The sequence below is a fragment of the Rhinatrema bivittatum genome, chromosome 10, assembly GCF_901001135.1.
Source record: "Rhinatrema bivittatum chromosome 10, aRhiBiv1.1, whole genome shotgun sequence".
NCBI lineage: Eukaryota > Metazoa > Chordata > Amphibia > Gymnophiona > Rhinatrematidae > Rhinatrema > Rhinatrema bivittatum.
In genome coordinates, this window is record NC_042624.1 from 17,885,980 (window position 1) to 17,898,511 (window position 12,532).

The 12,532-nt window shown below is 48.4% G+C and overlaps 1 protein-coding gene across 1 annotated transcript in view; it reads right to left on the bottom strand.

Annotated features, from left to right (window-relative positions):
• NUF2 (NUF2 component of NDC80 kinetochore complex) overlaps positions 1-12,532 on the bottom strand; it is a 231,761-nt gene that overhangs the window by 200,534 nt on the left and 18,695 nt on the right. The window contains exon 2 of the mRNA XM_029618644.1: positions 473-608. Coding sequence (XP_029474504.1) covers positions 473-595 — 123 coding nt within the window. The 5' untranslated portion in view covers positions 596-608. The remainder of the gene's footprint in view (positions 1-472; positions 609-12,532) is intronic.

Genomic DNA, 12,532 nt, shown 5'->3' on the forward strand with positions numbered 1-12,532 from the left:
TGGCTGAGCCCTGGTTAGGTCACTCAATTTACAAGCATCCATTTATTTCCCCGGCAGCTATTTTACCGGTGCAATACACACATACAACATACATGGCCCGGAGCATGTATATTGTGGGTGTATATTGTGCATCCGAAATTTATTTTTTTTTTAAATCACGACTTTTTTTTGCATGGTGCTGCTTTTCTGTGATTCTTCCTACTTTGTATCGTGATGTACCATGATGATACTAAGTAGGAAGAACCACAAAAAAAGCATTTTTGTTTGTTTTTTCTTTAAGTTGAGCCCTTGATGTGTGTCAAGACTTTATGCCTGGGTACCCCATTAGAGCTGAACAGTGCAGAGTGAAAATAATGCATGCTATTTGCCATGTTAGAGAGACAACCTTTTGAAATATTTCCTTTCTGCAGCTGTACAAACATTTAAGGACATCATTACTTGCTTACTGCACAACAGACCCAAAATACTTCACCTTAGGGTTTGGAACCAGATCATTTTTAGCCAAACTTTTGGCCTCACTTCCTGTTAAAATGTGCTGTCGGATGAAATTCACAATGTAAGGGACTGGTTGAGTAGGAAATGTCAAGCTGGTCATTTTTCCCCCCAACCTAAAAGGAAGAGAAAAATACAAATGGAAATTTCATGAAAATGTAAAAAGTTTATACTTTTATTGGCAAGTAAACCCTCAAATTCAACTAAAAACTAACCAACTACTCAAGCTTTTACTTCCACAAGGCAGTATTCTGAAGGAAGCTCCCCAACTCCAGCCTCCATCCCAGCAAAACATTTACTTCTCTTCCTTCCTTCAATGTCAGAAAGCACGCACTGCAGTAGTAAGCCACACAGCTAGGGACAGAAGGCAAATGTTGCTTACCTGAAACAGGTGTTCTCACAGGACAGCAGGATATTAGTCCTCACATATGGGTGACATCATCAGGATGAAGCCCAATCACGGAAAACTTCTGTCAAAGTTTCCAGAACTTTGACTGGCCCCTACTGGGCATGCCCAGCATGGCACTAACCCTGCAGCCAGCAGGGGTCCCCCTTCAGTCTTATTTGAAAGCTACAGGCAGTGCCGAAAAATAAAACAACAAAACGTTACGAACCCAACACCGCGGGGCGGCGGGCGGGTTTCGTGAGGACTAACATCCTGCTGTCCTGTGAGAACACCTGTTTCAGGTAAGCAACATTTGCTTTCTCACAGGACAAGCAGGATGGTAGCCCTCACATATGGGTGAGTACCGAGCTGAGGATGTCCGAACATGCACCAAATGTACCCAAAGGCATGCAACAGGCACAACTGGGGCGGAATTTGGTAGAGGGCATCCTGAACCCCACTGGGCAGGCGGAAGGGTGTTGGTACGTCACGTTGTAAACAGGTTACGCAGGACAGTTTGGCCGAAGATGGAATCTTGTCTTCCAGCTTTGTCCAAGCAATAGTGGGCTGCAAAAGTGTGGAGAGAACTCCAGGTAGCAGCCCTGCAAGCGTAGGTGTGCTACTGAAGTCGCCATGGACCTCACAGAGGGTGCTTTAACACGGTCTTGGAATGGAATACCTGCTTGCTGATAGCAAAAGGATATGCAGTCCGCCAACCAGGAGGAGAGAGTCTGCTTACCCACAGGCTTCCCTAACTTGTTAGGGTGGAAAGAGACGAACAATTGAGTACTTTCCTTGTGGACAGCTGTACGGTCTAGGTAAAACGCTAGAGCCCGTTTACAGTCAAGGGTATGCAGAGCCTGTTCTCCTGGATTGGCATGGGGCCTGGGAAAAAAAGGTAGGTAGTATGATGGATTGATTAAGATGAAAATCCGAAACTACATTAGGCAAGAATTTAGGGTGAGTGTGGAGTACTGCCCGGTCCTGCAGAAGTTTAGTGTAAGGCGGATAGGTAACTAGAGCCTGCAATTCACTAACTCTGTGAGCTGAAGTGATAGCCAAAAGGAAAATCACTTTCCATGTGAGATATCGAAGGTCACAGGAGGAGTGAAGAGGCTCGAATGGTGGTTTCATGAGCCGACCCAAAACCAGATTAAGGTCCCAAGAACGGGCCGGAGGACGTAGTGGAGGCTTGATATGGAGCAAGCCCTTCAAAAAGCGTGTTACAAGGGGTTGTACTGACATAGGATCATCCCCAACACCTTTATGGAAGGCGGCTACCGCACTGACATGCATTTATTTATTTAAAATCTTTTCTATACCGTCATACAACGGGTGCCATCACATTCTGATGGAAGAAGTCTTTAGACCTGACTTAGATAGATGCCAGAGATAGTCCAGAAACTTCGGGATTGGGCAGGAAAGGGGGTCAAGGGACTGAGAAGAGCACCATGACGTGAACCTTTTCCATTTGTAAGAGTAAGATTTTCTCGTGGAAGGCTTCTGAGAAGCAATCAAGACACGGGAAACTGGTTCAGAAAGGTTAAGTGGTTGGAGGATTAACCTTTCAACACCTATGCCGTCAGGGATAAGGCATGAAGATTGGGATGGCGTAGCCTCCGGTCATTCTGAGTGATCAGAAGCGGGTCTTTTCCCAAAGGAATGTGCCTGCGGATGGAGAGATCCTGGCGTATTGGAAACTACACTTGGCGTGGCCAGTGAGGTGCTATCAGGATCATGGTTCCTTTGTCCTGACGTAGCTTCATGAGAGTCTTCGAGAGATGAGGAAGTGGAGGGAATGCATAGAGCAGACCGGTTGTCCACGAGAGGGAGAATGTGTCTCTGGGTCGAGAGAGTTTGCTGCAAATGAGAGAGCAGTAGTTTTCCACTTTGCGGTTTTGTGGGGACGCAAAGAGGTCTATTCGAGGATATCCCCATTGTTGAAAAATGGAGTTCGCTACCGAGGGGTTGAGAGACCACTCGTGTGGTTCAAAGACGCAGCTCAGCTTGTCTGCCAGCACATTGTCCACTCCCGGTAAGTAGGTGGCTTTGAGGTACATCGAATGGGAGAGAGCTTCCGCCCAAATCTGTGCAGCTTCCTGACACAGAAGGAAGGAGCCCGTACCTCCCTGCTTGTTGATGTACCACATTGGCCATCTGGTTGTCCGTCTGAATCAGGATGACCTGATTTGAGAGGCGATCCTGAAAAGCCCTAAGCTCCAGGAAATTTATTTGGTGTTTGGCTTCCTCTGGAGACCAAGGGCCTTGTGTCTGCAGATCGGCTACATGGGCTCCCCACCCGAGCTTGGAAGCGTTGGTGGTGAGAATGATTTGAGGATTTGGAACCTGGAAGGGCAATCCCTGGAGGAGATTGGTCTGACTTTTCCACCAGGCGAGAGACAGACTGAGTGAGTCTGTGACGTGGACAATGGCCAACAGAGGCTGAATGGCTTGAGTCCATTGAGACCTCAGAGTCCAGTGCATGAGTCTCATGGCCAAGAGGGCCATTGGTGTGACATGGACTGAGGACTCTATGTGTCCCAGGAGGACGAGAAATTGGCGTGCAGTCGCAGAGTGCTGAGACTGCAGCTGGTGATCAAGAGATACAAGAGTCAGTGCTCATTGTCGAAGCAGGAAAGCCTTTGCCTGTAAGGTGTCCAAGTCTGCCCCAATGAACGACAAGGTCTGAGATGGGACTAAATAGGATTTGTCGTAATTGAAGAGAAATCCTAAAGAAATTAGAGTGTGTAAGATTAGATTGAGGGATGACAGAGCAGCTTGCTAAGTGGGAGCCCTTATTAACCAGTCATCCAGATAGGGGTAGACGTGAACACCTTGTGTCCTGAGGAAGGCTGCGACGACTACGAGGCATTTTGTAAAGACTCATGGTGCACACGCTAGGCCGAATGGAAGCATTCGGTATTGATCTGAAGGAACCCCACAACTTCAGATCTGGGATCTGGCAGTTTCCGAGTCTCTATATTAAGGGCTAAACCCAACTTTTCCAAAAACAGCATAAGTGAGATCTTCTGGCGGTGAAGAAGGCTGGGGTTGAGCTTGTGGCGGGTCCGATGGAATTCCTGTAGAACTGCCGGGAAATGAAAGTGGCAAGAGTTCTGGGGACATTACATGAGTGGAAGATGGAGGAGAATTTGAATCCTGTGGGGATGTTCCTCTTTGTGGAGAAGGAGAAACATGCGACGATGTAATTTTATGTGGTTTCAATGGTGTTGGAGGATAATTTGACGGTAGGCCCTGGAAGAAATTCTGCACAAAGGTAGAAATTTGAGACATCATTTCCTGGGCCGATGGTCGTTGAGGTGGAGTAGTACTCATGTCACCTCTGCGTGACCGTTTTACACAATCTTTAGTGAGGAGTGAATGTGGAGAGGTTGACCTCTTCGGCGAGTGGCGAGAAAGGAATTGGATATCTGGTGATGAGTCCCAACTACCGCTGGATCCTCTATGGCTATATCAGAAAAAACTGAGGAGGGGAGTGATGACTCCCTTGTGGAGATGTGGGATGTGGCGCAGCGGATCTTGATGAAGAGGTTGCTCCAGAAGGTGGCACAATATGTTTTGTCTTGGAAGACGACTTACGGGGTGTCTCAGTTGGTTTTTCTTTTGAAACTTGTGTCACTGTATGCTGAGAAGATTTCTTGCTTTTATGAGTCACGTGGTCCTTTGATTCGTTGAAGTGCATCATAGGCATCGATGCCTTTACGGCTGCCGACGCATACATCTGTTGCGGCAAAATGGATAGGACCATCGCAGGGTCTGATGGAGCGTGTACATTGGTCCCAATGGTTGAAGGTCTCAGAGTGTCTGACTGTCTGGCGGATAAAACTGTCCAGTTCCTCCCGTATAGCTGGTGAGATCAGAGCAGCTATAGGAAGTGGCAGAGAAAGCGGAATCAGCTCTTCCACAGGTCCCTGTGGTGTTGCGGTACCCCGCACCATTACCGGTGGGGATCGCCTTGGAGTGAGAAACAGAGGGTATCGATGGCTCTTCCACTCGAGACCTTTTCGGCGATGGTTCTACTGGCATTGGAGTTCCCGGAATCGATCCGACATCGGGTGTCGACGTCCGTCGATGACAATGGTGATGCTTCTCACGATGTTCAGTGCCTTTTTCTCAAGCACCGATGTAGATTTTATAGATGACCGGGATGGAGTCGGTGATATCGGCCACTGGAGCCGTCAGGGCGACGTTTTCGGACGACTAACCTTTTGGCCGCTCCAGCCGGAGACGACTGAGTCGACGTCGATGTCATTAGTTGAATATGAAAGAGATGTTCCATCTTCTCTTGACGGCACATTGTGGACAGGTGGAAACGTTATGAGATTCACCCAAGTACAGCACACACTCGACATGCGGGTCGGTGATAGACATAGTGCGAAGGCAGTGCGGGCATTTTTTTAAAACCCGTTGCCATTACAAAGACTGGACAGCCGTCGAAGACCTTCTGACAGAAAAATCTGTTTAACCGGAATCGACTGGGAAAAAACAAAGTACTCACTGGCCAGTGAAGACCCCTATGAAGGGGATAAATTTTAAAAAACATTTTCTAAGTATATTGTGTGAGAAAACTCAGAGGGCTCCTTCACCGCGATGCTAACTGCAGGGCAGAAAAACGAAGACTGAAGGGAGACCCTTGTAGCTTGAGGGATCATGGCATGCTGGGCATGCTCAGTGTGCCATTCAAAAGTTTCTAGAAACTTTGACAGAAAGTTTTCCGTGATAGGGCTCCGTCCAGTGACGTCACCCATATGTGAGGCCTATCATCCTGCTTGTCCTGGGATAAAACAAGAGTGAGGACACTTCAAGAGTGAACACACAGGAACTGCCGTGCAAGCCCAGTAGAGCTTAAAAGCTTTACAAACTTTGAGAGACAGCGCCGCCTCCTGAGGTCACCCATGCAGCACGGGTAATTCAGCCTCCTTATCAATGGAAAAAAATAGAAAGCACTTGACAAAGTTCCTCCTGAGAGACTCCTGAGAAAATTAAGTCATAGGATAGGAGGCAACATCGTATTGTGGATTGTGAACTGGTTGAAAGACAGGAAACAAAATAGAACTAAATGATCAGTTTTCTCACTACGGGAGGTGAAGTGTTACAATTGATTTCTCAGATATTGAAGAATGGTGAAATACTCAAGCAGAGTTTAATATGGATGGCTCCCAGTTAAATAAGTGGTGATCCGTTTAGATAAGTTTTGAATCCCCTAACGAAACTGTGGGTGAAACAGGAGTCTCTTGTCGGGAAGAGAAGAATGATAAGAGGAATCATTTGGAAGAAGAAAGAAGAATATAAGGATTATACCACTAGGAATGTGGGGGAATTGTGTGTAGAGAATAATTTGATATGTATGGGAGTGTTTTTACACATTTTTGATAAATGTTTAAAATATATTGTGGTTGAGACAAATTGTAGAAAAATTCATATGTATTGTATGAGTATGAGGTGTGAGTGAATTTATGATAAATATGTATATGATTTATATTGAACAAGCCGTTAAGCCCGTTAAAACGGGCTATATTACATTTTGTTTTCAGTCCATTTTCTAACACAGCACCTTTCTACACTTTTTCTCCCTCTCTCCCCCTTCCCCTCGTTCACTCCTCCCCTTTCCTCCACTCAGTCTTACTCACCCTGTCTCCCACTGCCTTCTTCCCCTCACTCTCACCTCCCTCCCCTTCCCTCAGTCACTCCCACCTCTCTCCCCTTCCCTCAGTCACTTCCCACCCTCTCAATCCCATCCCCTCCCCCTCAGCCCTCCTCCACTCCCTTTTTCTCTGCTCCACAACTTCTTACCCTTCCACTTACTCACATCCCTGTCTCTCACCTCTCCCTCATTCTCCCTCTCCCCTCACTCTTCCCCACCCCCTACCTCCCTCCCACACACTCACCCACTCCTCCCTCCCTCTCACTCAGTCCCTCCCCCTCCCTCCCTCCCACTCAGTCACTCCCACTCCCTCCCTCTCACTCTCTCCCTCGCTGCCGCCCGCTGCCGCCGCCACCGCCCGCTGCCGCCGCCATGTTTTTTTTTTCCTGACGCTGCCTAAGACCGACGTGCTCGCCCGCACATGCGCAGTAGAGCTGCTCTCTACTGCACATTTGCGGCACGTCGGTCAACCTTCATTAGGTTGATTGTAGTGAATATATATGAAAACTTAAATTGTTTGATATAAAGTTTGATACAAATAAATCTTATTAATATTCATATATACAAGTATGTGATATACGTTATTCAGGAATGAGTATACCTGTGGACAGTAGGAATGCCTCTGGAAGTAAGGTTTCCTGTAGCCAGGATAACGCCTGGCGGTTGCAGAATCCAAGGGCATTATTAGCAACATCACATCCACCTTTTGCTCCTTAACTTGCGCTACTTTTTCTCGCAACTTGTCCCCAAAGAGGTTGTCTGGAAGGCATAGGAGGTCTGCCAGCTTCTCATGCACATCTTCTCGGATTGCACTAGCCCGGAGCCACGCTAAACAGGGGGCCGCTGTGGCACTTGCTGTGGTCCGGGCAGAAGCGTCAAAGGCCTCGTAGATGGTACGAAGCAAGTGTCGGAGGCCTTCCTCCAGGTCATGGAATTGATCCGGTGAGCGACTGTCTGGGGAGGCCTCTTGCAACAGGGGCTTCAGCGATTGTAGGCACTCACAGGCCAATACAGTAAAGGTCGCGGGAGAGCAGGCGAGTGCCCGCTCTCCCGGCGCGTGCATAGGCCACTCTCCTTTGCGCGTGATTCAGGGGGGAAAAACATGCAAATTAGGGCTCGCGATAAAAAGAGGCGCTAGGGACACTAGCACGTCCCTAGCACCTCTTTCGACGGAAGCGGCGGCTGTCAGCAAGTTTGACAGCGACGCTCAATTTAGCTGGCATCAGTTCTCAAACCCGCTGACAGCCATGGGTTCGGAAACTGGACGCCGGCAAAATTGAGCATCCGGTTTTCAACCCACGAGCCGCGGGCCAATTTTTAATTTTTAATTTTTTTATAATTATTTTAAACTTTTAGGACCTCCGACTTAATATCGCCATGATATTAAGTCGGAGGGTTTACAGAAAAGCAGTCTTTACTGCTTTTCTGTACACTTCCCCAGCACCGGCAGAAATTAGCGCCTACCTTTGAGTAGGCGCTAATTTCTGAAAGTAAAATGTGCGGCTTGGCTGCACATTTTACTTACTGAATCGCACGGGAATAACTAATAGGACCATCAACATGCATTTGCATGTTGCGGGTGCTATTAGTTTCGGGGGGGGTGGGGGTGTTTGGACGTGCATTTTCGACGCGCTATTACCCTTTACTGAATAAGGGGTAGAGCTAACACATCAAAACACACGTCCAAACGCGGGGTAACAATGCGCTCCACTGGAGCGCACTGTACTGTATCGGCCTTTCATAAAGGTATTGAGTTATATAGAATTGGTGCAGGTGGATCTTCACATTAAGCATGCCCAACTGGCAGGCCCTCTTGCCGAAAACATCCAGTTATTTAGAAGCTTTCCCTGGGGGGAGGGGGGGGAGGAGGAGTGCAGCCTGGACCTTTTTGCCCTTTGCATGGCGGATTCGACTACAATCGAGGCACGAGGTAGTCGCAAGATGTTGTAAAAGGAAGACTGCCTCATGTGGAATTTGAGGTCGGTCTTGCGGGATGTGGGTGGACCAGCAAAAGGAGCATACCAGGCCCTGGTCATCACGGCGTCCAGTACTGCATGAGAGGGCAAATTAGTGGGCTCCAATGGTGCCTCGAAAATCTTCAGAATGCCAAGGACCTGCGCTCGGGGGTCTGGTATCTTCCTGGTTTCGATGTTAAATCTGTGGCTTACCTTCTCCATGAATTTCAAAAAAGAAAGATACTCCAGAGGGGACACCGGTTCCGGCTGATCTTCCGGGGGATCGACAGGTAGCTGGTCAGGATCCCGGAGAGGTATATGGAGGCAAGCCGGGTAATGTGGACTGGCGGAACAGGGCCTCGGGCTGAGGCTATCTTGTGGAGATGGAGGAGTCGCCAGAGGGGTCGAGGCTTGAGCTCCCCCGGAGCACCTGCCCTGCTATTCCACCATCGAGAGGAACTGGGACAAGATCATAGAGAACTGTAACATGGCCTGTGATGCCAGGGTGTCCTGGAAGACAGTTGGCGGACTCTTGGGGGTGCCTCATGGTGGTATCGCCGCCTTAAGAATATTGAAGTCCGGACCCCGTGGACAATGCCCCATCGGAACCTCTGTGGGGGGCCGTTTGTCCCTCTTGGATAAAGGTTTCTGGAGACGTGAAGTAGGACGTCTGTGCTGGGAGGCTGAGGATAAGTCTGAGTAGACCCTAAAGATCTGGAGGACCCACTGGAGTCATCTTCAGAAGCAGACTCCAGGTCGGAATCCACTGGGTCCAGAAGGGGTTTCCGGTCAGACTGGTCTTTGGTACGCTTAATCCCACTGGTGTTGGCTGGACGCATGGGTGGCACAGGGCTCCTGGAAAATGTCTGCATTGGGGTCGATAGCATTGGGGGTCAGCGTCGTTTTGCGTCGATTCTTTTTTGTGCTTGAAGGCATTCTGCAACACGTCAGCATCAGTGCATGGTGCGTCGGCGTCCGCATGGGCAGCGGCGATACATCTCCAAAGCTCCCTGCTTCAGGACTAGAGGAGCACACTTCGGTGGTGGGCCGGGGGGACCCGAAGGCCCAAAGGAGGAGGCCCTTCTGTGCTTCGAAGCCTGACTGGTCCGACTTGGCCCTGGTGAGGACTATGTGACCCGGTGCTGGGATCATAGGAGCCTGTCACCACCTCCTTCAATTTTGCGATTTTCACAGACCGCTGATGCAGGACCCGAGGAGACATGCGGCCACAGTCACTGCAGGTGGCCTGATTATGGTCCGGACCAAGGGAGAGGTAACATCACAGGTGGACATCGGTCGTGGACATGATCTTGCCGCACTGGCAAAATTGAAAGCCAGGCAGCTGCAGCATGATTTTGTTTTGGTTTCTTTTGCCGTTCTTTCCCGTCGGGAAGAGGAGAGCGAGCGCTCCACGTGTGACCAGCAGCGCGGAAGAAAAGGACTGGGGCAGACTGGGCTTGCACGGGAACGCGCATGTAGTTATACTTGCGCAAAAACTCTTATCTTCTGAGAGAAGCTCTGCCACCTGGCCGCCCAGAGTGCGTCCCAAACAGCAGTGATAATTCATCCATGCTTATCTACGGCAAAATAAATATTGAGAAGATATGAAGAAGAAATGAATGTTGCCTCTCTCCACATCTCCCTGTAATCAGCAATGATAGTGGGCTGTATGGCACCTTATTATTCCAAAGTCTATGTTGCCAGGTGCTCTGCAGCAGTGCGAAGAGAACAGGGCTAGGATGGGAGAAATAGGTGGAGTGAAGGCTAGGATAGGGCGCTGCATGAGGACCATGCAGGAGGGGGGCTGTATGAGAGAGTGGAGGGGCACAAGTGCTAGGAATGGGGTTAGAAGGAGTTCAGAAGAACTGAGGGAAAAGGAGGTAGAGGGGTATGAGAAAGCCAGAGATGATTCAGGAGATGACAGAAAGCCACAGGTAGTGAGGGGAAAGGGAGGGTAATAGAGCCATAAATAGTGATGCAGGGAGAGGAGGGAGGAAGAATGTGACCCAGAGATAGTGACTGGGAGGGGGAAGGTTTTGAAAGAGAGACAGTGAGAATGATCTTTGATGAAGGGAGAACGGGTGCAAGAGTCAGAAGGAAGAATGGTGGAAAGGTGGAAAGAAGGCAAAACCGATTACCGGCATGGTTAAAAGGGGAGGTGAAAGAAGCTACCCGTATCACTTTATCTCAATTCTCCAACCCTCTTCCTGCCAGTCTGTTAACCCCTCCCCCCCATTCTTTCCCAAATAGTGTGTCTCAGCTGCTACAGTATAACATTCCCCTAACAAGAAGAATGACAGAGGCTTAGTATCCCCAACATAACATTTCCCATTCAGCTCCTTGTTTCCACCCTCTACCACTATCCATGTGCCCATATTTTACTGTCCCTGACTGCTCCCTTCTCCTCCCCAGTAGCATCCCTGGTGCTCTATCATATACCATAAGAACATAAGAAAATGCCATACTGGGTCAGACCAAGGGTCCATCAAGCCCAGCATCCTGTTTCCAACAGTGGTCCAGAGACCAGTAGGGACAGGGTGGAGGAATGAAAGATTGGTTAAAAGATTGAGAGGCGCAGGTGGGATCAGGATAGGATTGAGAGAGAGACACTGGTGGAGACAGGATGGGAATACTGACAGAGTAATAGAGGTGACATGGGGAAAGAAGGGTCACCAACAGCAAAGACTATTCCATACTCTTGCTCATCACATGACCCCTTTCCCACCCCACATTTCTTAAGAAGTACAGTTCTTTGGTACTGGGCATTCTAATAGACTAAGTGCATGAAAAGTTGGTCCCCCTGCCCTATGACAAGTGGTAGGTCTCCCTATTTATGGATGTTTCTTCCATGAACTCATCCAAACCCTTTTAAAACCCAGCTATGTTTTTTGCTTTGTCCACATCCTCTGGCAATGTAGTCGACAGCTTGACTGTGCATTGAGTGAAAAAAATACTATCTACATTTTGTTCTAAATCAGTTTAAAGAAGCATCCCCTAGTTCTATTGTTATTTTAAAGGGTAAAGAACCATTATTTACCTGTTCTCTTACAGGCCAGAGCGATATAGTGCACTCAGGCTAGCGCACTTGTTTTGGATGCGCTAAAATAACTCCTGATGCAATACGGGGACTAGCATGTCCAAAACACGCATCCAATCAAGCAAATAGCTATTAGCGCTCATCACATGCAAATTCCATGTAGGTGGGGCTATTAGCTATTACCCCGCAATGCCAAAAATTACTGAGCAGCCAAGGTGCCCATTTTAACGTGGCAATTTTAACATCTGCCTGGGAGCTGGGGTTAAAGCATGCCACACTCAAGGGCTCACCAGAAAAAAAAAAATCCTGCGTTGTGATTCTTCCTATTAGTATTGTCAGGATACTAAGTAGGAAGAACTACAGAACACAATCATGTGGCGCTCAAGGGCTCCACCAAAAAAAAAAGAAATCCTGCTCTCTCATAGAGGGAACCACAGAAAGCAGCATCCACAAGTTCTGGCCCAATTGGAATCCCCTGCTGGCAATAAGTGAAGGAATGAATAAATCAATATTAAGTGTGGGGCACTTAATGTTAGTTTATTCACTCCACTTACTACCAATCGGTCCTTTCACTAGTGAAAAGGACCAATCAAGAACAGACCTGCTGGGGTGGGGAGAGAGCTCTGGGGAGGCTGTTGTGGGCACAAGATGATGCTAGGAACACACAAATTACCTAGAGGCCCATACAGTACAGTGCGCTCCAGTGGAAAACGCACGTCCACACCCCACCCCCCCCCCGAAACTAATAGCGCCCGCAACATGCAAATGCATATTGACGGCCCTATTTGTTATTCCCGCACGATACAGAAAGTAAAATGTGCAGCCAAGCCGTACATTTTACTTTCAGAGATTAACACCTGCCCAAAGGCTGGCATTAATTTCTGCCGGCGCCAGTGAAATGTACAGAAAAGCAGAAAAAAACTGCTTTTCTGTACACTCTCTGACTTAATATCATAGCGAGGCCCCAAAAGTAAAAAAAAAAAAAAGTAAAAAATCGG